At 35.9% G+C, this 26295-nt stretch overlaps 1 protein-coding gene across 2 annotated transcripts in view; it reads right to left on the reverse strand.

Annotated features, from left to right (window-relative positions):
- Positions 1-20: 20 nt before the first annotated feature.
- LOC127498059 (intraflagellar transport protein 43 homolog) overlaps positions 21-26295 on the reverse strand; it is a 27349-nt gene continuing 1074 nt past the window's right edge. The window contains exons 3-10 of one of the 2 annotated variants that reach the window (XM_051866942.1): positions 16684-16754; positions 12942-12977; positions 11616-11662; positions 3550-3622; positions 2698-2773; positions 2401-2463; positions 713-851; positions 21-594 (exon numbers count right to left, since the gene is read on the reverse strand). In XM_051866942.1, the coding sequence (XP_051722902.1) occupies positions 741-851; positions 2401-2463; positions 2698-2773; positions 3550-3622; positions 11616-11662; positions 12942-12977; positions 16684-16754 (477 nt within the window). In that variant the 3' untranslated portion in view covers positions 21-594; positions 713-740. Of the gene's footprint in view, positions 852-2400; positions 2464-2697; positions 2774-3549; positions 3623-11615; positions 11663-12941; positions 12978-16683; positions 16755-26295 lie in introns of both variants that reach the window. The other variant, XM_051866941.1, reaches the window with a different exon arrangement.

A 26295-nucleotide genomic window follows, 5' to 3' on the forward strand; every position in this document is an offset into this window, starting at 1 on the left:
GCACGTTTCACAGAGTGTGGTTATTGTTAATTGTTTTTATTTAGAATCTACTGGCCAAAACAATGGTTCCTCTTTTATCCTTTTAAGCCATTTAAAAACAAATACATAATATACAAGATATATACTGGATACATAATATACAAGATATATACTGAATATCATCAAGGCTAAAAAATATTGAGCATGACCATTAAAACATTTCACAGACAAAAGGTAAATATTTGATTACTGTTTATGGATAATTTCATTAGAAATGTACATTTTTCAAAGAGTGAAATTTGATATTCTGACTTAAATGAAACATGTTATCATGTTAACCAACAAACAAGGCATGATAAAAACACAGGAGTTAAGCTCACCGTGTTTGGAATAGCTGAGAACCGGACGTTTCGTTCACGGTCGATGGTCTGGTCAATAATGATAAGGCCGGCTTGCTCGGATGAGCAAAGTTCATTTTAACTCAATCAACTGGATTTCAGTTTACCTGCTCATTAACCTTGGATTTACGCTTTTTCCAGATACTACAAACGGTGACAAATGTCTTCAGATTGATCCAGTTAAGAAAAGCAATGTTTCTGGGTTTGCAAGGTTAACCTTAATGAGAAACACAAAGCATAAATCTGTGTGATGTCACCGGCAATAACAATGACATTGTCAAGAATCATTCAATATGAACAATATCTGAACACATGAAGTGTAAATGTAACCCTACAGAGACGCATCCTGCTGCTCGTCCCTCCTCAGGCCACAGGAAGTGGTGACTGCTCATCTCGCTCTCCTTGATCCCATTCCGTCTGGAGTTCAGAGGAGACTTCAGTGAACAGATGATCCCAATCCCAACCAACATCCTCCTGAAAACCATGAAAACCCATCATAAAAACTTTGTTAAGAGAAAGAGGCTGGGAAGCGGGAGGAGTACAGTGGCTTTAAAGGGACAGCCCACCTAAAAAGTCATCATTTACTAACATTTATGCCGAGGAACACAAAAGGACATTTCTTTAAAAAAAAATCTATTTATCTTATGTTCACTGTAAACTGCTGTATATATCACACTGTAAGGAAACAATGTGATATATATATATATATATATATATATATATATATATATATATATATATATATATATATATATATATATATATATACACAGCAGTTCACAGTGAGCATGTCTATCAGGCTCCAAGAAGGATGAAAAACAACAATAAAATTATCAGGAAAGTAGACTCCATGACTTGAGTTCCTCAGAAACGGCATCAGCTGCAGAAGACTACGGTGCTTTTTTCAATCATTTTGATAGTTTTTATGGTCCTTGTCATAATGGACTGTCATTGTAACACTACCGGTCAAAAGTCTGGAATAATTAAGATATTTTGAATGTTTTTCTCTTCTGCTAAAACTGTAATATTGTGAAATATTATAATATAAAATAGATGTTTTCTATGTGAATATATAGTAAACTGTAACACTGTGATCAGCATCATTACTCCAGTCTTCAGTGTCACATGATCCTTCAGAAATCATTCTAATATGATGATTTGCTGCTCAACAAACAGTTCTAATTATTATTATCAATGTTGAAAACAGCTGTGCTGCATCATATTTTTGTAGAAACCTTGATTACACTATCATTCAAAAGTTTGGAGGTAAGATTTTTTTAATACTGTTCAGCAAGAATGCATTAAATTGATCAAAAGTGACAGTATAAGCATTGATAATGTTACAAAAGATTCTATTTCAAATAAATGCTGTTCTTTTGAACTTTTTATTCATTAAAGAATTCACAAAAACAAAATGTATCATGGTTTTCACATAAATGTGAAGCAGCAAAAACTGTTTTCAACATTGATAATAACCATTATAAATAATTGAGCACCAATAATTATAATAATTGAGCAGCAAATCATCATATTAGAATGATTTCTGAAGGATCATGTGACACTGAAGACTGGAGTAATGATGCTGAAAATTCAGCTTTGATCACAGGAATAAATTACACTATTATATATTCACATAGAAAACTGTGATTTTAAATCATAATAAAATTTCACAATATTACTGTTTATACTGTATTTTTGATCAAATAAAATGCAGCCTTGGTAACATTAGGGACTTTCCAAAAAAAAAAAAAAAAATGATAATGGCTTCAAACATTTGACTGCTAGCTGGTGTTTAAAAGACTGAAGCTTCTTTAAAATATCTTATTTTGTGTTCCACAGAAGAAAGTCATGTGAGTTTGGAATGACATGAGGGTGAGTAAATGATGACAGAATGATAATTTCTGGGTGGACTATCGCTGTAAAACATTGTGGAAAGTATGACATGAAGAACGCTGGTCCTGATTTTATAAATCTGTTGGTCTGACCCTCTTACACGCCCTAGAAAGAACCAGACAGAGCTCACCTCTCTCACCTCCTGCTCCGGGGCTAAAACCTTCGTGAGCAACTTCAGGTCAATCTCTCCATCCTGGGAAACATTCAATACAGATAAAACATTAGGCAAACCATTACTGAAAGCTATGCAATATAATGCCAAGTCAGCATGTGACCACATATTCAACCCAAAACACAGACGCTGTAGGACGGGAAGGATGTTCTAAAATTAAGCAGTAACTTTACACCGCCTTACAAAATCCTCGATTTGGACGAGTCAACAGTCTGTGTTGTTGTTTGGGAATGATGGGTAGTGTGCGTGTCTCACCAGGGTCTGAAAAGCAGAGTACTTCATGAGGTCGTTGTCCAGGTCTCTGTAGGTCATAACTCTGTTCACCTGGATACTGAAGACAAGAGAGAACTCTAAACACCTGTCTGTTTACATCATCTTAAATTGCTGACAGACAACCAGATAAAATTCTTTGAAACTTTTCAACACCATCATTCAAATTAAGAATGAATTGAAACTTTGACATTATGAAAATATTATGACAAACGCTCACACATTAGACATCCTAAAACTATTACACCTTTAACATTGACTTAAGATATGAATTTAATATGTTTAGGGCAATCACCTGTTTTTATTATGGTTTCATTTTCCATTCAGCTTTAAGGCAGGTCAGAAATCAGAAACTAATTGTGATTATTTTATTCCTTGTCAGCCCTAAAATTAGCAAGAAATAAATATCAAGAACTATACTATTCTACGACTAGCTTAGATTTATTAGTACTTTGTTGTTTACTTGTCAGGCACAATATTCTCTGTAAAGCTGGTCTGGAATGATATTTATTGTGAAAAGCGCTATTCAAATAAATCTGAATTGAAAAATGTTTATCTTCTGGTTTCTTGTTAACCTTATATTAAGTAAATATTTTCCAGATATTTTAATGATTTGTTTTGGCTTCAGTTCAGTGACAATATAAATAATTACTTCCATCTGGATAACTTGCATGATAACTTGCATGTTATTTGCTGTTGCTTATTATTTAAAATAAATAAATAAATAAATAAATGTTTGTGCTCAATTGGATTGATGACACTGTTGTTTGTGGGCAAGTGAAGAATATGAGAGTTTTTTTTTTTTAGATGATGAGTATCGTTCGGATTGTTTGATACCTTGGTGGAGCAGCAATCTGCATGGTGAGATCTTCCTCTTGAACCTCCTCCAGGTCTGGAATCACTGGGATGTCTAGAGAAAGCAGGTGAAATGCATTTTCCATTGAATTCTAACAAGACCTGTAATATAGAGCATTCTACACCTAATGTAAAACTGCCGCCATTAAAGGGATACTCCACCCAAAAAGGAAAATTCTCTCATCATTTACTCACCCACACTCTGTCCCAGATGTATGACTTTCTTTCTTCATATGAACACAAACAGAGATTTTTAGAAAAATAATTGATCTCTGTGAGTCCATATAATGAAAGTGGATGGGACCCTCAAAGTTGACTCTTCAAAAACCAGACAAAACGAACACAACGGTAATCCATTCGACCCCAGTTGATGAATCAATGTTTTCTAAAGCAAAAACTAACTGTGCTGACATTTACATCAAGCATGAATCATTTGACCGTTGGCCGGAAGGGATGGTTTATTATTATAAAAATTAAATATATTAGTATTTTTCTCACACACACACATACACCAAATGTTTCACTTCAGAACACATTGGCCACATACACACTGCAGCTAAATTTAGTTGTCAGTTCACCTTTTAGTGCTGAATCCTGTTTTGTACACACACAGTTCAGTATTTACAGGAGTGAAACTGCAAACTACAACCAAATTAGCTTGCTAGAAAAAAAAAAAGAAAAGAAAAAAAAACAGCAAACAAGAACAAGCCCATAATAAAGCTAAATAAATCCAAATGCTTTATATTGAAAAAAGGACCAAAATGTTGTAATCTGCACCTTGCCCACTTTAATATTCGATAAACTTGATTGTTTCATGAACCAGGCCCAAGCAAGTGCTTATAATAAGTGGACATGACAATACTTCTGCGATCTGCGAAGCAGCCTTACAAACATAAACAAAACACAACGCCTCTGTCGACAGGGGTTTAGTTAAAACTCTTTTGTCGCTTTAATATTACTTTGGTCAAAAATAGTGAATACCAAACATGTGAGACGCCAGAATTTTGCTATGGTTACCATGGTGTCAATCATCACAATTTCGGAAGGTAGTTGTGTTCCGTACAAACACGGAATGATCATTTAGGGGATTCACTCCTGTATTTAAACGAGGTTGTCACGCCTGAAAATTTACAGTGTGTACGTGGCTACTGATTCATCAACTGGGGTCGTGTTGGATAACCGTCGTGTTCGCTTTGTGTGGTTTTTAAAGTGTCAACTTTGAGGGTCCTATCCAACTTCATTATATGGACTCACAGAGATGAATTATTTTTCTAAAAATCTCTGTTTGTGTTCACATGAAGAAAGAAAGTCATATACACCTGGGACGACATGAGGATGAGTAAATGATGAGAGAATTTCATTTTTGGGTGGAGTATCCCTTTAAAGGATTAGTTCACTTCAGAATTAAAATTTCCTGATAATTTACTCTCCCCCATGTCATCCAAAATGTTTATGTCTTTCTTTCTTCAGTAGAAAAGAAATGAAGGTTTTTGAGGAAAACATTCCAGGATTTTTCTCCATATAGTGGACTTCACTGGGGTTCAACGTGTTGAAGGTCCAAATGTCAGTTTCAGTGCAGCTTCAAAGAGCTCTACACGATCCCAGACGAGGAATAAGGGTCTTATCTAGAAAAACCATCACTCATTTTCTAAAAAAAAAAAAAAAAAAGAAAAAAATTTATATACTTAACTACAAATGGTCATCTTTCACTGCACGGCGATCCACCAGAAAGGTCACGTGTGACGTAGGCGGAAGTACCGCGGCAGGGTGAAAAACTCATTTTCTCCTCCAACTTCAAAATCATCCGACATCGTTGTTTTATCTTTTTTTTTGTAAAGGGTGTTTGACTTAGTCTTTGCACGTTCACTTTGTAGATACTAAATCTGTACTTTCACCTACATCACGCGTGACCTTTGTAACGTGATTACATAATGCATGACCATCACAGAGCAGTGCAAGACGAGCATTTGTGGTTTGTGGACCCTTATTCCTCGTCTGGGATCATGTAGAGCTCTTTGAAGCTGCACTGAAACTGACATTTGGACCTTCAACCCGTTGAACCCCAGTGAAGTCCACTATATGGAGAAAAATCCTGGGATGTTTTCCTCAAAAACCTTAATTTCTTTTTGACTGAAGAAAGAAAGACATAAACATGGGCAGGCAACAAAACAGCATCATGCTTATAATAATCAACAGAAGGTTATCGTACTTTGGTGTGGATGCTAATATAATTAATGTTCTTGGCATGAACGAACCTTTACACAAGCTAATTTAACTGGTAGTTTACAGAAACAAATATTGACTTATTATAATCAACAGTTTTATTTACTCGCCAAAGCCAATTTTGCTCATCTTGGATGTAAACCGAACATGTGATCTAGCTACAAAGTTTTTCTCGAGACGCACGCGGCCATATGCTGCAGCTACTGCTGGGTGTTACTGCGAGTTGCAGCATTTCCCACAATCCCTCCAATCATCACAGATGCTGTCTGTCTCCTCGGCGCGGCTCTGTTTATATTGTGTGTGAACTGGCGTTTGATTTCCTCCCTCCTCTCTGCGTTTCTCTCACTCTCGCACTGACATCCTCTTCCACGCTGCCCCCCGTCACGGCGACCAGGCGGCCATGAATATTCAGTGATCAAGACAGTATCTCTTCCCGCTGTGAGGCGGCGCTCCGGCCAGGGGCTCCCCAGAAACCGACACACACTCGCACTCATCCCGGCGCCGAGCATTTGGGCCCTGTCAGCGGCGGCCACCCTCAGGACCCTTCAGGCCAGAGCGGCGACCTCCGTGTCCATTCGGGCCGGGCCGGGCTCCAGGCGCGCAGGCCTGCCTGCGAGCCCATCTGTGTGGGGTCGGAAGTCACGGCGCGGCCTGGCAGGAGCCGCGGTGCCAAGAGCCACGTGCCCGCTGCCCAGAACAGTGGGAACCCGCTTTAATTGGCAAAACTCGACAGGACAGAGCGTGGCATCGCTCCCAAAGAAGGACAAACTTTCACAGCCCTTCTCCTCTTTTTGGACAGACTTTTGCTGGAGTGTGTTCAGGTGTGCCACAAGAGCGCACGTTTACAAAATCACCGTCAAACGCAGTTTGACAGTGCTTTAAATGGAAGAAAGCATAGCTTTTCTTTATAAAGAAAAGTTTTGTTAATAAAATCAGAACAAAACCTGTTACCTTCACCACTTAAAGTAGGAAAAGTTCAAAAATGACACGACTGAAATGTGTTGTCCAGTGTTTCTACTACAACTATAAAACGAACAAGCATTCACTTTACATTTATTCATTTAGCAGACGCTTTTATCCAAATACAACAAGAGATTTATTTTACATTCATTCAACAATGTAGAAATAAGTGGGTAACACTTTTAATAATACCTTTCACTACTTTTTATGAATAGTCACTAACAAACGTTGTAACATTATGTAATGCCTAAAGGAACAGTTCATATTTGATTGTATGGAAAAGAGCGGCTCAGACATTCTGCTAAAAGTTTTCTTAGACCACACATAAAATATCCATCAAACATGGTTTCACAGTCCTGTAAAGCCTCACGTATAAAATAAAAATCTGGGAAAAAAAAAAAAAAAAAAATCTAAATTTTTTGAAATAGAACAGTTTATCAAACCTTTAGGCAAACATTTAAAAAAGTTTGCATATGTTTTTTTTTTGCTAAGTATCATATTTGATGCCTCAGGCTTTTATAGCTCATATAGTCTGATATAGTGTGAATATAGAGTAAAAACAGCTTAATTTTATTCAGAGGCTCAAACTGAACAAAAATCTGCAATTTGGTGCAGATGCTGATATTTATATGGACAAAAGGTAAGATTCTGAAATTGTAATGCTTGTAAATCAATATAGATCTTTATAACAGTATAGCAGATACTTAGATAAAATGCATATAAATATCAGTTGTCAGTCTATATCTGCCAATAATACGTCTCAGAAGGATGATATTTAAAATACGTATTTCAAGGTGTTGAATTGATAACACCTTGTAACAACTTTCATTAATAAGGTAATACTGTATTACTAACAAATGTGAATTAGTGTTGTTCATGAAGTTATTCAGCCAGTATTAAAGTTGAGTGTGTAAGTGCAGCTTTTGAGCTCCAGACATGAATGATTCCTCAAATCAAGTGTGTTGTTGAGGAAAGTGTGATGCCACTTTAATGCTAAGTGAACATTTTCACCTGCTGAACGATTGAACAGGTGAAAAAAACCCACAGACGCTCACTGAAGGAGGAACCCGAGCCACATCTACAGACCAGAAGATCACTGAAATGGTATTTAAATTGATATAACTATATATTATATAAATAATATATAGTTATAATCAACCTGAAAACATCAAGAACATCCAGGTAAACAAAAACACCTGGAACTAGGGGTGGACGATTAGTTATTTTTGTTATTTTAATTTATCTTTGTTATTAAAAATAAGAACAAAGAGGCACATTACAAACAACAGGACAAATATAGTATAAAAAAGACGCAAATGAAATAGTGCTTTAAGTTTTTTAGATCTATTTAACAGTAGCGTTCAAGTAAGAAACAATACAGAATAATCAAATGTAAAACTAAAACACTGCATAGTTTTCACATTAATTAAATATGCATTGATTCATATTAAAGCTACAAAAGTTATTCAGTCAAGAGCAGTGAGTGACTTTCTTTTTTTCTCTTGTTGTTTGACAGACAGCAGCAGGTTTACAGTTTACTGATCCTACTGACACACAACCGATTTCTTTCCCAATTGTTTACATTCACTCAAGACATAACCGACTGTGTTAACGTGAATACTCACCAAGACAGACATTTTGACATGACTGTGTGTGTATTTGACCATTCAAGTACAATAAGCCGTAAAAAGAGAGCTGAATTCGGGATCGCACGCTGTCCGAGAGGAGGCTTTCTGTGTGCATGTGTCGGGTCTAAAGCTGTTTTCCGCAGCTTACTGTGCTTAACTATTTTTAACGTCAAGCAAATCACACGTAAGCAACAGTCACGTGCCCAGTCTATTCTCTGCTATATGTGTCCACCTAAAACTTTAACTTTTTGAAGTAGCCAATTAAATAGGGGTGTAACGATATTCAAACCGAACCGAAAAACCGTGATACACCACCCACAGTACGAACCGCCAAACTCTCATGGCGTACCGAATGTGCCCCGGCCCGTCCTGGATCTACACAATGAATACAGCATTGTAACCACCAATAATTGCAATAAGCTCTGCATTTTGTTACTTTCGATAAGAAACAAAGTGTCATCTTTCAAAAAAGTCTTTGATGTGGCGTGACAGATCACTGTACAGGTGCCTCAGTTCAAGCGGCAGTGGAGCACGAGTCAATGCGATCATCTCTTCCTCTTTGATACCAGTTAAAAAATAAACATGAATATGAACATCTGAAGGTATCTTGAAAGATTTAGTACAACTTACTGAAATATAATATCTTGTGTAATCGCTCAATCAGTGTTTCTACAGCAGAAAGACTTCAGTAAAACAGCTTGTGAACACTGTGTCATGTAGCATTTACCTCAGGCCAGGGTTGCCAGGTTTTCACAATAAAACCCACCTAATTGCTACTCAAAACTAGACCAAAACAACCCGTGGACATGAAAAACAACCCGCGGCAACAGTAGTAAAGTAGCCCCAATTCTTGGCAACACTGCCTCAGGTAAGTCCACAGCTTATTAGTTAACCAGAGAAATGAACTCTTTCGCTAAATATATGTGCTATATTAGCCTATATATTAATTATATCTTGATTATTTAATGTATGTTTAAATAAACCTGTCTTGAAAATGACAGCCACTGTGTAAATGATTATATTTCAACAATGAATTGAAGTAAAAAAAACATAATTTTATGATTAGATTTAGAAGTTAATCCAAAAACTGCCTTATGTGCAGTTTACAAGTTGTTATTTGAGTGTTGATTATTATATCTAAAAAATAAATAGCAGCTGAATTTAGGCTAATAGTTTGGGCTCTGAAAGTTTAATATTATAGTAATGTTCAAGTAAGGGCTCCCTAAATAGTTTATAGCATTAGCAGAGTTTTTTTTTTATTTTTTTATCCTTAAACTTTTAATTATAATTGAATTCATTTAAAGACAGAGACACGATTTGTTCAGTGAACTACTGTTTAATAAAAAAGCAATTTTGTTTAGTTTTCTCCCCTTGCTGTACCGAACCGTGACTTCAAAACCAAGGTACGTACCGAACTGTCAGTTTTGTGTATCGTTACAGCCCTACTATTAAAATATGCCCTCTTCAAAAACCTGCCTTAGGATCTTAAAACAGAAAAAAAGCAGGAACAGAAGCCATGATGCCTTAAAATACTCCCTCCACAAGTCTCAAGGAGATAACGTGGCCATTTTTAATTCACTCTCAGACTTCCATCCTCGCTTGCGTTTCTGAATCCTGTCACAAAAGCCACGTTCACTTCATCTCCCTGACCCTCATAACAAGCCCCGTTATCCTACATTGATAACTTCTTCCTTTTCTCTCATTTTTAATTAAAGCTAATTAAAAATGCCAGCCTCGTTTAGTCACTGACAAGATTCATCTGTGTTCCTGATATACAAATAAATGCAGGCGCGCACGAGTGCTGCTTCATATTCATGAGCGCGAGGTGACACTGTCCCCTCATTTCTAAAGCAGCGCGTTCAGCAGATTCGGGCCCCCGCGGACCCGCAGTCAAATTTAATGGTCTTAGAGCAATGACATCAAAAAGCCTCTGTGTCCAGCCTTCGCAAACAGTCCACTGGATTTGAACTTTTCCGCCCCTCCCTGCGTCTCGCCGAATAATGCACCATCGACACAATTCTGCCCGAGTTCAATGTGAAACACAGAGAGGAAAAGCTCTCGCTATGCAAACGCCATGATTAAGTGGCGAGAGAAAACAACGTTTTTTTAATGAGGTCACGATACGACCTGTGACACAAGGTCGAGAGGGAACCGACACTGACGTGTACCAGAAACCGCTTTTTGATGCTGATTCTATCAAAAAGTCATGTGTCACGTCTGAGATGATCACATTATTCTCTTATTTATTCATGAGTTCAAGCAACTTTCATAGGAAAGAGTAAAGAAGGATCATATTCAGTGTATGAGCTCATGCTGACACTCTTCAGAGATCTGTATGGTTTTTTTATGAATGATAACAAGAATGTATGTGTCTGATAGTTATGATTTGTAATATGCATAACATGAATATATTACTGATACGGATTATAATAATAAATCACATTATTATCACATAAGCACCAGTTATGAGTTTGATATGTGTTTAGTATCATTGATATATCATTATAATTTCTGAATTAAATTTAATTTTTTTTTTATTATATTTATAAGCTTTAGTGATTTTGTTGTCATTTTGTCACTTTTATTATTTTTTGTTTTTTTAAAAGTGTGTATAGTTTTATTAAGTTTTAGCAGTTTATTTAGTTTTAGTTATTTTAGTACTTAAATGAAATGATTATAATAACTGAAACAATATATTAGTCTGGTTAATTTGTTGATATTTGGACACTTTAATTTCTATATCTAACAATTCATTTTCTGTTATCAAATTTGCTTAGTTTATTTTTGACATTCAATCAATAAAAAATAAATTCAAAAAAGCCTATCTTATGCATATTGATGTATTTGAATGTAGTTTATTGAATATTCTGGCAGCTGTATCCAATAGTAATTTCTATTTTTTAATCATTTAAGGTCTCTTTATCATATATGAGTGCAGCATATGGCCTGAAGATCGCGTGTTTTTACGCCTCAAGCTATCAGGTCTTTTAAGCCTTATGTAAGTGTGTTTGTCGCTGGTGTATGTCATGAAATACTGTTTCAGAATGTGTAATAATTTATCAATCATAGCAGCTGGAAGCTCACTGAATAAGCTTCTTTATCCAGCACCCTTCTGGAATGTCGTACAATAAATTAGCAGCCATTAGCTTCAGTTCTGTCTGAATTTCATAAGGCAGTTTTCATGGTGGAGTAAATGTGTTTGAAGTGAAGCAGAGCTCCGGGGAATCATCTACTCACCACTTTCATTGTCGGAGCCCTCGGGGGTTTGTGGCCTCAGCCGCCGGCTTCAGACATCATGTTAAACAAAAGAGATCAGGGACAAATACAAAACACACACACACATATATATATCTGTCTGTCCAGTGTCCGGCTAGATCTGGGAGATATAGCTAAACATAAAAAGATATCTCAATATTTATGCTTTTACTTTGAATGAAATCAGAAGATCCATTATTTTAACCAAACAGCAGCTGCAGCCAAATAGATTCAAAAAGTTTGAATGCAAGAAGAAAATTAAATGTAAACATTTAAGAAATAATGACATTAAATGGTGTTCAGGAAGCTTATTTGAAAAAATTTTTTATTTTGCATTTGGTTTGCAGCGTTTGGTCCTGCTAGTGGCGCAGAAATTAAATACTTTACATTTAATGTTTTTTAACACTTTATAATAAGATTTCATTAGTTAACTTCACTAGTTAACATGAATAAACAACGAACAGTACTTATACACTGTAAAAAAGAATTGTTGGTTTAACGTAAAAAAGTACGTTTCCTGGTTGCCTTAAAATTTTGAGTTCATTGAAATTAAAAATTTGAGTTAATACAATGAAGGCAATTGGTTTAATCAACAGAAACTCAAAATATTAAGTTATCTGAACCACATTAATTATATAAGTTGATTTGACAAAAGAAAAAAATAATTTTTTACAGTGCACAGCATATATTAATATTAGTTAATGTTAATTTCAACATTTACTAATACTTTTATTTGTAATTGTTAACATTAATTAATTCAATCAATGTGAAGTAACATTAAAAAACAATGGACATATGTATTTTTATTAACTATCTAAATTCTTATATATATATATATTATGTTATATATATATATATATATATTGCTCATTGTTAGTTAACGAAAATGTTAACGAAGGCGACCTTATTGTAAAGATTAATTGCAAAAGTGTAACGCAATCTTTAGGAAATGTGCATTAAAATAACATTGATAATCACACTGTTGCATAGTTTTCTGTTGTCAGTAAAATCATTATGAATATATTGTGAATATGTGGCATGTCGTCCAGTTCTAGTGATCTCAACACTACTACCTAACTACATATAGTGTCTAGATATATGTATATATATGTAAACTCCACCATCATGTGTTTTAATCAGAGTGATTGTTCTCGCATTAACCAAGGACAATTTCAATATGACGGTAATTTCCTCCTTAAATCAAGAGCGTAAACAAACATTTCCTTTTCTTAAGATTTTTTGTTCCTAATCACTGCGTGCTAAACTGAATCATGAAGGAAGTAAAGACAGTAAACGTAGTGAACTCACTCCTCCAGCTCTTCAGCAGCCAGCCGTCTTCCAGACCTGTGGAGGACATTACAAATCAAAGCTTACAACAATCAGCCGTCACAAATCACAACTCGTCTAATTCACTCAATCACTCCAAGTGTGTGTATCTGTGTCTGCTGAAATGTGTTCTCCGACTGTATCCTCTCATCTAGAACACACAGCAGAGTTTAAACAGCATTAATTAATCACCTTTCATTTTAAAATAATCATTTTTATACTTTAATGTGGTGGATAATAATTTTCAGTTTTTGAAAATAGAATATACTCTTTATGAAGGGTGCAGCTTAACCCTATGAAGCTACTGTATCATGTTTGATACACATTTCTAAGGTCTCTAAATGATCAAAACTTTGCTGATAAAACCTGTCGCACACTTTTTTATCAAGTAAAAGATCTTTTAGTATAATTGTACAAACGTCCTCCTTCAGCTCGTGCTTCACGTGTCTTTCTGCTGTGAAATCTGCACTGATTTTATCAATTAAACATAAGAATAACTTTGATATTGTTAGTAATATTTCAACTGGACTGAAGCAGCTTCGCTTTACTTGATTATCCAGACATCATTTTATAGAAAAATGAGTATCAAATATGATCATCATCTTTTGAGAAAGGTTTATTTGTTCATCTCTCAATCATCATTGTATTGCATTGCATTATATGTTTTAAAACTACAGAGATTTGATCAGAAAACTAAGCATTTAAATATCATCTTACTAAGATATTGATATTTATATGCATTTTATGTAAGTATCTGCTATACTGTTATAAAGATCTCATTGATTTACAAGCATCAGAATTTCATCTTACTTTCTGTTCATATTAATATCAGCATCTGCACCAAATTGCCTATTTTTTCCTCAGTTTGGGCCTCTGAATAAAATTGAGCTTTCAAATATGATACTCAAAAAAACACATGAATATTTTATATATATAGTGTCTAAACATTCAATAAACTGTTCAATTAAAAAAACAGATTTTTTTGACTATTACTCCATATGTCAGGCTTTACAAGTTTAAACGTGATGAATCCTACTGGTGTTTTGCTGGTGTTTAGCGCCACCTAATGGATCCTGAGATTGGACCGTGGTCATCATGCAGCACAATATATGACATCTGTGTCAAATTGTGCTGGAATAGTAAACATTTCAGCAGACTTTAACATTTAGGGGCAATTAGAGACGAAACAAAGGTCACATAAATATGACAACTATGGCACTTCAGTGTTTTCTGTGTGCTTTGATTGGCTCGTGTGTAAATGGTAAGGCAGATGCTGATAATCACGGGTGTTAGCGTGTACAGCCCTTGACACGCGGCCTGTCCTCTCATTACGGCGCTCTCCATTAAGACCCGTGTAATGCAGCACGATAAACATGGTAAAACGGTCTAGAAAAAGTTGTTCGGGATAAAATATATTGTGACAATTTGGCTTCAAAGGTTCATCAATAAACTGACAGATCATTTAGTGTCAATTAGGAGTGATAGATCTGCAAATCCTGGGATTTCTGCTGTGGGATTAGTGGGAACAGAGCGCCGGTGATTGAGCACGAGGGGTGACATTGAGATGAAGAAAAAGTCCTTGTCTTCTTCAGAGGGGACGATTACTTTGTTTTAGAAGGAGAATCAATGCGTCGAGAAGCCCTTTAACACCTCCCAGCCGAGAGAATCAAGATAAGTTTGGCAGACATGCAGAAGTGACGCTTTGACCTTTCCTGAGAGACGTGTAGAGTTTGCTTCATTCTCTGGTAACTGAGCCAATAGATGTGATCAGAAAAGTGTGCAAACATACACGCTTAAAAATAAAGCTTCCAAAAGGGGGTTTGATGCAATAGAACCAAACTATTAGGTTTCCCAAAGATCCTTTAGGTGAACAGTTCTTAAAAGAACCATTTTTTTCTAAGTGTGAAGAACACTTTAATAAACTAAAGAATCTTTTTCCGCTGTAAAGAATCTTTTGTGCAATGGAAAGATTCCATGGAAGTTAAAGATTCTTTATCGAACCACTGATACCAATAAATAAGTTTTATTTTTGAGAGTGCACTTTAATTTCTATACTGTGCACATATGCACATTTTCCATATGTATTTTAACGACTGAATTTGACTGGTCTATTTACAGAGTGAAGCATGAAACGGAATTAATATCAGCCACTATTTTAACATGCATTTTCTACTCATTACTTGATCATGTTTACATGAAAATTAATTAGAAATGCAAATTAACTGCTTCTATTTACAGACCATTGAAAAGTTTGTGGTGTGTTTTCAAAATAAGCCTCTTCTGCTCACCAAAGCTGCATTTATTTGATCAAAAATACAGTAAAAACAGTGAAATATTATTGAAATGTAAAATAGCTGTTTTCTATGTTAATATATTGTAAAACGTAATTTATATCCTGTGATCAAAGCTGAATTTTCAGCATCATTACTCCAGTCTTCAGTGTCACATGATCCTTCAGAAATCATTCTAATATGATGATTTGCTGCTCAAGAAACATTTATCATTATTATCATAATTTTTTATTGTTGAAAACAGTTGTGCTGCTTCTGATTTTTGTGGAAACTTTGATGATTAGAACGTTCAAAAGAGCAGCATTTATTTGAAATAGAATCTTTTAAATTAATTTTTGATCAATTTAATGCATCCTTGATAAATAAAACTATTCATTTCCTTCAAAAAAAATATATATATATATCTTACAGGTCCCAAGTTGTGGACAACCTTTGAAACATGAGGTGTTTCTGTTTTCTCACATTAGAGTTTACAGGTGAATTACTGAAATGAATGCTGCCATTAGGAGTGATCATAATGTTTATTTTGGTCATTCCAGTAAAACACATTTAACAGGAGATGATGCCATCATGTGGCGACTGACGGTCATTGCTTTCTCTTTCTCCTCCTCTAAACAGTGGGAGCGATTCTAGGGGTCCACATCAAATCCTATAGGACTGATGTAGGATTCAGTATAATTTATTAAAAATGTTTTACATCCAAAAATCATTCTCTCAATAATAAAGTACTTTACTCCTCAACCCTCTCCAAAAAGAAAAGCATTTGACCAACTACAGCTATGCGAGAACTTCACTTTATGTAATTTAAGCAGTTCAGTGAAATGAAAAACCTAAATAAGAAATGAGATTAGAATATTAACACTGATGAAAAGAAGGAAAAACACATTTATAACAAAAATGAAGAGAGAAAAGAGAACTATGATAAAATACATACTAAGAAATGCTCAACTCTGTAATACTGGAATAATTGTTGGAGTGCAAACGTAATGCATGTCCACGTTCCTGTCTGATATATATTAAAAATAATACAAAATGTATATTTACATTTACATTCATTCATTCATTTAGCAGACACTTTTATCCAAAGCAACTTACAAATGAGGAATACAACAAGCGATTCACTTTAAAGAGGCAATAAACACAAGAAGTGTTAGAAACACAAAGTTTCAGACATCATTTAGAGACTAGAAAGAGTAATAATTATTATTACTCTTTCTTATTGATATAATAATATATGGATTTACCCATTATCTGTTTAATAAAGTGCTGGACTGAAACACTGCTGTTTAATAAAGCATTGCAAGCAAAGACAGTGTGTGGAAATCTTTCAAGTCTGTGCATTTTATTTGCAATTTATTTGTTGACTAGAACTTTGTGGGCTTTTAGAAAGGCAAAACATGAGGAACGTTTGTGTATCTCAGGTGTGTACTCACTTGGCAGATCCGGTTCCTGTGCTCTCCTCCGCCCATCCTCCCTGCCGACGGGCCGGTTTCAGTGGAGGACCCTGAGACAAACACACATTCATCACACACTATTAGTACATTCACAGCAGAACAACACATCTCACAACAAGCACTCAGTCAGATGTGTGTCTTCACATTAACTCAGATATTCAAAAGGTACATGTACTAATATTTCAGGTATGGTCACGTAGCCAAAATCTGCTAATACAGAATTAAAAGGGGTCCTTTTATGCTTTTCTTTTCCCATGTTCATCTTTCTTTAGTGTGTAATGTTGTCAATGTTTGACCATGACAAAGTCCCTCCAGCGGGAGTTTTTCTCTATATCAGTGTCAGTGTTTCTGAACTCCATTGTAGTCTTGAGTTTTCTTCACAATATTCCTCATTTAAATAATTCATACACAGAATAAAGGGGCGGGGCCTGGTTGAGTTAGTCAGTAGTGTGTTGAAACTGGCGGTTATGGTAAGGGGAGGGACATTTACACCAATCACAACACACTGCTCCAGCCGACCAATCAGAGCACACTCTTCAGAAGGAGGGGCTTCATAGAGACAGGAACTAAACAGAGCGTTACTGACAGACTGGGGCTGCATTCCACTTTTAGACATGCACTCGTGAACTTCTCTAAGCACTTCTCCTCGGGGGAATCCCTGCCACCATTTTGAAGTGTGTTCCACTTCGTAAAGTGGATGAGGGAAGTTTATATGGACAGACCCTCACTCCCTCAATTTTGACCGGAGTCTACTTCATATGTACACTTCAGGCAGCTCCATATCGAACAATGCAACACGATTGTGACGTCACCACATATTGCGTTTAATTTACCCCACCACAAACAACTCTATGATTTATGTTTTTTTTCTAAAACAACCCAAACACACCTATATACATATTGCATTAAACAGTTTCGTAAGGGGAAAAAATGTAAATAATAAATCAACTCCATAGCAGATTCCAAGTGATCAAGGGCTCAGGACGTTCCAATTCAGCCCATTGCAAGGGTTCTGCCAGTAGTGGGCACTCAACGTAAGCAATGACGTACATCCGAGTCAACGAGACTGAGGGAAGTTAGTGAAGGAAGGGCATAAAAGAATGAACTGGAATGCAGCCTGGGAAGAGAGGAGCTGCAACAATGGAGAATATGAGGAAAATAATCAACATTCAAGCAGGAAAACCTGTTCTAGTAGAGCACAAAAACAACATCAAGACAAGATAATATGGCCTCTATAATTGTTTTTTTTAAAATGACTGCTATAAGGTAAATGAAAGACAGGCGTACGCCACCAATCACATCTTCTGATTCTTTATTATGACTATTTTCCATATGTTAGAGTAATATAGTGAAGAATTTATATGTAGAAAGACGGTGCACTTATTATTGTGAATGGGAGAAAGTGCAACGCGAATATGGTGAAATAAGTTCCGCCTCCTAAATAAGAGCCAATCGCTGATTGGTAAAGTCATTGCATCACTGCAGCTGTCGTTAGAAGCTCTGGTCAGATGCGCGCTTCCGTTAGAGACGCGCGCTTCTGACCAGAGCTTCTAACGACAGCTGCAGTGATAGAGACGCGCAGCTTCCGTTAGAGACGCGCACTTCCGTTAGAGACGCGCACTTCCGTTAGAGACGCGCACTTAGGACTGCGTATGCACATTAGCTTGATCCAGCACAAAAAGCATTTTTTTGTGATGAACATGTCTCCTTCACTATCTGCTACAACTCATTCATTTAGAGCAAATTAAGTAAATATACCAAACAAATAATTAACAATTCATTCGTAGGCACAATATATTGTTCAAGCACTGAAGCAGAAGCTTTTTAAGATCATGAGAATTCAGTAATATGCTGATTTTCTGCTCAAGAAACATTTCTCATTATTACCAATGTTGAAAACAGCATTTATTTGAAATAGAAATCTTTTGAATCATTATAAATGTCTTTAAATGTTACATTTGGTTAATTTAATGCATCTTTGCTGAGGAGAAGTATTATTTTCTTTTTTCCTTCTTTTTATTTAAGGGGGCCTATAAACCACGCCATTTTTGTGTGTGTCCCTTTAAATGCAAATGAGCTGCTGCTCCCGGCCCCCTTTCCAGAAGAGGGCGGAGCTTTAACAGCTCGCGCTTCGGACGCTCAACAACAACAAAGCTGGAGAATCTCACGCAGCCAAAATGAGGATTGTCAGTAACGGTGTTCAGCCTTACATTGTTCAAACCGGAGTCGACACTGATGGAGAGACTCAGGAAGAAGTTACAACTTTTAGAATGAAACTGGACGTTTCTGAATGGTTAGTGGATAAATTTATGTAGTTGCTGTGGAGTTGATTCAAAAAAAGCAATTTTGTACGGTAATATATGATGGTTTCCACAAAAATCTGAAGCAGCACAGCTGTTTTCAATCAGGAAGTTTTCTTGAGCATCAAATCATCATATTACAGGGCTCCAGACTGCGCCTAATACGGTCGCATTTGCGACTAAAAATATTAATTTGCGAGTGATGTTTTTGCTAATCTAGAGGACCATACAAATTCACACGTTATGACTGTAAAATTTGCATGTTATTTGCGTGTTCCGTGACCAGTAGCCTATCACATCATTTTCTGTGTTGACGTAATTAAATGAGATGCTGCATGTGAATGTTTCACTGAGTTAGAGCTCCGAAATATGAACAGGTAGGATATCACACAACAAACAGACCCCAAAGAACTAGAGCTGATGAAAGCCGACTGTGTTGTTGCCTCGCGTCGCCTGCGTCGGTGCAAAATAGCTGCATTTGAACACACCGTTGTGCTCCCGTGTAAAAGAGACAACTTCCTATTTCTTCATATAAATTAATCTATATTCGTCATTCAAAAGGGGAAATCGGCTCTACAGACTGCAGACACACACACAATGCAGCACGTGCTTACTGTTTTGAATATCAATCATGCTGATCACTTTCATTACTCCACTCCGCTCATGCTCATCAGATCAATTTAAGGTCATTAAAAGTCTTCAGTGCCTTAAACAGTATAACAAGAGTATAAACGATCATTTTAAAGCGTCTTATATTTTGTGGATGGAAAAACAAATCGCGATACTCCCTAATGTGATTATTATTAATTTCATTAAATAAATGTGAGCGCTGCATGTTTTAAAGTCAAAAGATGGCGCTGTTGCGCGTTCTTCAGAGCAACTCGCATTCAATGATTAGCGCACATTTGTCAACAAATTGCTTATGAACTAATGCTGATCAATTATCACAAAGTTTACTTTATATTATATTGTGTTGTAAACGGTTGTAGCAACGTAATTTTTTAATCCTCATCTGAAATTGAATGAGCAGCAAAAGTAAGTAAAGACATTTCAAAATAAGAGTCCCGCTGTATATCAAAGTAATCAAAGCCAAGTAGTATGTATGTCAATTGCCCCTGTTTGTTATTTGGTTACACAAACCAAATTTAATATATTTATTTCCATATATTTATATTTATTTTCATTTGATTCAAAGTAAACTGATGTAGCTTCAGGAAGGAAGGACTAAGAACATTATTTGACATATATAATTCAATATAAAGATTTTACTAGCATCAGGGTTATTATAGTTAACTAAAACCATTAAAAACATTCTTTATTGCTTGAAATAAATGTTAATACTAAAATAAAAATCTATACAAACTAAACAGACATGTTTAAAAACAACTAAAACTAAAAACAAAAACAAAAATTAACAAAAAAATGAAAGCAGAAAATATAAAAATCTAATTGGATTCAAAATATTAACAAAAACTATAATAGTATTAAGTGAAAATAGTGACATTCATTTCCCAGAAAAGTCACAAGACGAAAAAGCTGAAACTGTAAAGGGGACATAAACACAACAGGATGACTAAAAGTAAGTGATTTAAAATCAGCCTTGGTGAGCAGAAGAGACTTCTTTCAAAAACATCATTCAAAACTTTAGACCAGTAGTGTACTAATATATTCAACTTTATATACTGTAAAGAGCTGGGAGAGAATATTTTTACATTTTGTGATGAAATAAAGGAGTGTAGGACACTCAGAGAGCGCTGAAGGGGTTTGAGGGGTGTAAGTGTGGGAACTGCTCTGACCGGCATGACCCAAAATAGCTTCACAGCGGAAAAAAAACACGCATCTCACTTTATTCTTTAATTCTGAAAATAGTCACATGGGCTTCGATGGCAGGTTCTATGAGCAGCTGAATAACGGTCCAGCTTTAAAATGACAGAATTCCTCGGGGCACAACGAGGGTGGGCAACCCACAAATGCATTTTTTAAAAAAAAGCATTTCTCATTACCAAATTGGGTCTGCAAATAAGCCAGAGCCCTGCAGGAATTCAGTTACTTTCAACATAAAAAACACAGCAGAGCAAATAAACTTCCGTTCCTGGGTTCCTTCAGCAGGGTCATTTGTAAATCCTGATGTCAGGACTCAGAGAGGGCTGCGGGGGGGAAGGGTCGCTCTGCATTCCACCTCAAATGGGACGCTATGAGCGAACAAGTCTTTCACGCAAATCGTGGAAAATGGGTCCGCACAGAGAACGAGCAAAGTGAATAATGACAGAAGAGTGTTCATCAGGTGCCAATATTACACCTGAATAAAATCACATAAAAGTCTCCTGTACTGAAGATATGAGCTGATCAATTCAGCGCTTCTCAGGCTGACAGTGGAATAAAAACAAACCACAAAAAAGGACTTATAATAGAAATAGACTCAGGGGATCAATTACCAGAACTTGAATAAATGCATGAAAGCAAGTTAAAAAGTCTAAATTATTAAGTTAATTTTAAAGTTGCAAGCATTATTTTGACGAGTTATGTTGACATAATAATGTAGATTATATTTGTGAGAAATTGTGAGAAAATTAACTCTTTCCCCGTCAACCTTTCATTTTTATGTTGCCAGCCAGCGCCAGCATTTTTGACCATATTTGCAAAACTGTCATGGCCCCCAAAATATTTTGTTGTATGAATATGTAAACAGTCAAAATATCAAAAGAAAAAAAATCTGACGCTGGTAGGTCACATAACAGTGACAACATGGCGAATGTCTCAGCCTCAGATAGACCGTTGGCTGAACGTTTGATGCATATGGCACACAAAACTGAAAACACTTCAGGAGTTTCGAAGTCGTCATCTGATTGGTTGAAATCTAGAGGACTTCCGGCAGATGTGTGTGTTGCGTTCTTTAATGGTTTGCCTGGGAACAAAGCCGTCTTGATGCCAAACCCCCTCATGGAAGAAGAACACCGCCATGTTTTCGATTTTAGATGCAGCCAGTCACTTGCTTCGTTCCTGATTGAATCAGCTGTTTTAATGAATCGGTTAAGTGAATGACTCAATGACTCAATTCAGACAGTGACTTGCCGCCATCTACTGGCAGTTTTAGGTTCATATTTAAAGTATCATTTCATTAAAAAAAAAAATAATAATAATAATTCAAAAATAATAAAATCATAACAATTATTATTTCAGTATTCCAAATATAGTGTATTATTATACTAACTGAATTTAAATGTAGGAATTTGACATAAAAGATGATGCAAACATCTAAGGTTATAAAAAATTGCACTTATAAAAGGTAAAAATGCCTCTGGAAATCAATCTGAATGCACATTTACATGACAGCGATGTACTAAAAACAGAAAAGTCTTTCCTTTGTGTTTTTCGCATACAGACAACAATGTTGTCAAAATTATCCCCATTCAGACGGATCCGCGAAAACGACTAAAAACGCTGTATTCTGCTGCCAGGCCAGTAGATGGAGATGTCACTTTGTAAAGAAACACTTCATGCCTATAGACTGAACACATAATACACATGCGCATGATGTCACTGTTTTCACAAATTTACGTTTTTGTAGTTTACACAGAGATGATAACTGTATCGTTTTCAAAAACTTGCACTTTGAAACCTGTTTTTCAAAAGTTTGCATTTTCAGGCCCCCAAAACACTGCTGTTGTGTAAATCAACGACCAAACCACATAAAGCGTTTTCTGTTTTTAGTTGAATACGGTGTTGTGTAAACTGGCCCTACTGTAGGAAAGCAATCCGTTTACTAGAACTATGACGATAATTCAGACAAATAATTTCAAATCACTGACCAGTGAGTCGAATAAAATAAATATAAAAATGTATACATTCATAAAAATGAATATAAAATAAAATCAGCACCAGTGTTTAGCATGAAGTAAAATGTCTACAAGGAAGACGCCGGATGCTCAGATGTGTCTGCTTCATAAAAGTAAAACATACACTTGTAAAGAAGCAAAATTAAACACTGACTATCAAGACATAAGGAAAACAGGCCTGTCACCCATCATGCCAGAAAAATGTATTTCATGTAGATGTGAGGTCACAGGGGATTCGAGAATCCGGGTTTTACATTGGAAAACGCAACCTAATTTGGAAAGTTTACAGAAAAAAAAAAAAAAAAAAAAAAAAACATAGCTCGGATTCCGAGCAGAATTCATGTACGGCTCTCAGCACTCTTGGGGACAAACCAAGAGCGACCAAAGATGGCATGCCTCAGATGCCGATGCCCTGCAGTAACGCAGAGAAATATGTCTCAAACAATCTTTAGTTCATGTGTAAGAGAGAGAGTTCACTGAGGGAAACTCCTTAAAATAGAACACACCAGAATAAACCAGTCATACTCACGCTCAAAACAGGATTTGCACTGCATGCAGGTTTAATTTGCCTACATTTATTAAGACAATATTAATAAATATACACATTATATTAAGAGTGGGTGATATACGGCAAAAATACCATTATATCACTATTTTTTTCAGACAAGATACGGCTGGACGATGTGGCGAAAATTTATATCACAATATATTTCTTAATTTCGGTCGATACGATATAACTGATATCGATATGAACAATATAAAAGCCTCAGAAAAAATGCCAAGAATGCCCACAATGGATGTCTGTACCTACAAACTTCTGAAAAATGAATTCGCCAAGTCTATGAAACCTCATCCTATAAAACTCTATAATATTTTAGAAATAAATACGGTATAGCCTAGCTGTCAGCGCTTGAGAGCGCTTCGCCAGCGCAGCGTTTTTTCAGTTGAGACGCTTTGCTTGCTATGATACGGAATATCCACAGGAGTGTAACTAGTATTTCATTTCACAGATAGTTTATTTCTGTACTGTTTCTTTATAAAAATGTCAATACAATGTAAAACATTTGCTCTGTCTCTTGTTTTAAATAATTTTGTTGCGTTATAATGCTTCTTGTTGTCATTTGTTGACGTTGTACAAGCAGAATGTGGCGGTTGGTCGGGTGTTGTATTTGTCCCGCCCCTCCTCCGCTGTGATTGGACGGCTGGGTAAAAAAATGACAGTGATGAGCGCAGCGTTTTACCCAAAGTTGAACATTTCACACAGAACGCATTTTTGCTTTGAAAAATGGGAGACACGGGCAGTGGAATGGGGAAAAATGCGTGAAACAGATGCTCAGCGCCTCGTTACGCAGCACTCCCATTGAAAACAACTGGAAAAATACACTATTCTCGGAAAAAACGTCAGTCAGTGACAAATGCTGTAATGTATATTGAAATATCGGAAATGCGTTTAAAAATCGTATCACCATTATTGAAAAAAAAAAAACAATTGTCCAGCCAAGACAAGATCACAAAATCTTATCACCATTATTTTTAATGTTGACCATTTTATGGAAGCCTATTTCTGCTAGGGAATAAAAATAAATAAAATAACTGCGACTTTTCATCTCACAATTCTGACTTTTTTCTCACAATTGCGCGTTCATAACGTGCTATTGTGACTTTTTTCTCAGAATTGTGAGATATAAACTTGCAACTGCAAAATAAAGTCAGAATTGTGAGATAAAAAGTAAAAAACAATTCATATTCTGTGGCGGAAACAAGCTTCCTTACTTTCCTGGGCAATACAGTTCTGATTAATACCAAGCTCTACATGGTAACAAAATATAAAACATGACCATGTTATTATAAAGGTGTCTCATGCTATAATCTACAAAGCGACGTCTTATGGATTGGTAAAGCAGGCAAGCTGTTCATTCTCCACATTCACACCCTACAGAGGACTGATGAGTGGCACATACGTAGGGCTGCACAAAATCGAATTTTTAATTGTGATCAATTGTTGCAATTGCGTAAAAGTCCACTAACATTATTCTGTGTGCTTAAAATGTTTTTTTTTCTTTCTACTGGTTATCTGAAGGGTTTTTTCCATTGTTTTAATTTTAGTTATTTAAAGAAGAAAACAAACCAATGTAAAGTTGACATTTGAGGCTTAATGCTACAGAAAAGCAATACAAGTGTTTTCAGCTTGTTTATTTTCATATAAAAATATGGCATGCAGTCGCTTCAAACAATGGTATAGAGCTATTCGAAACATCATTCAGTGTAAGTTGTGATAATTGTAATTAATAATCGCAATTACAATGTCAAGGGAATAATCGACAGTTATGATTTTTGTCATAATTGTGCAGTCCTAACATTACGTACATACTTTTTTGTATTCATAACAAGGGTTTACTTAAAGGTGCAATATGTAGAATTTTCTGTCCGGTAGAGGTCGCTAGAGGCCTATTCAAAACAAAAGCGTAGCTTGATGACGCCAAGTTTGACCGTGGAATATTGGGGCATGTGGTCTTCACCTCACAGCCAGCTGAAAAGTATTGAGATAGGACTCAGGCAGAAATCATGTTCGTGGATGCGATTATTAACGTTACTGTAGTATGAAGCAGAGCAGGACCGAGTGTTGTGGGAGCTGAACGAGGCCGCTGGAGCGATTGCGCAACACACGTCTCACGAGCAGTGGGACTTTTATTATGCCACAGTCGCCGCTTCTGCTTTTCCGGTCATGAGTATGAGGTAACACAGCTCTGTTTATCATATTAGATACATTTGAGAGTGTTGAAAATGATGTTATAACGTTACTCTGTGCGTTCGCTCGGCGGCTGCTGTGAGACACTGTTACACACTGCAGTAAGATAGATCGATATTAGATTATCATATTAAATGCTGGATGGCTTGTGTTGATAAATGTTATGCAATTAATTTTAAAACGTATTGTATGATGGAGAAAATTCTGTATTACTGTTACTAAAAATAAAGCTGCATCTGATTATGCTATGTTAGCTACTTCACAAAATAGTGTTTTTCTCTGAGGCGTGGTAAAGCATGGTACTCACAAAAAAAAAAATCAAGAAAATTAGATTTAAACAATAAGACTAAATGTGTTGAGCTATATAACAATAATTAGTTTTCTGTCTCTAAATATATCAAAACAGTTGTTCCTTTGTCTATTAAAACATAATATATTAAAGCGTCTTTGGTGTTTCCATGGTTTCTACAAAATAAAACCGGAAACCGAGGGTAACGCGGGTATGACGCAATTGACAGGCGACTCCTCACACGTCCCGAAGCCTTGGTTAAAATTGCAAGATTTACAAATAGTTGGAAACATTAGGGATATTGTAAGTACTCAAGTGAACAAAATATATAACGCTGGCCTAGTGGTTTTTGGATATTTTACTGCAAAATTCTTACATATTGCACCCTTAATTGAGTTTGTATGAAGAAATAATCTG

Source organism: Ctenopharyngodon idella, chromosome 17 (genome assembly GCF_019924925.1).
Source record: "Ctenopharyngodon idella isolate HZGC_01 chromosome 17, HZGC01, whole genome shotgun sequence".
Lineage (NCBI taxonomy): Eukaryota > Metazoa > Chordata > Actinopteri > Cypriniformes > Xenocyprididae > Ctenopharyngodon > Ctenopharyngodon idella.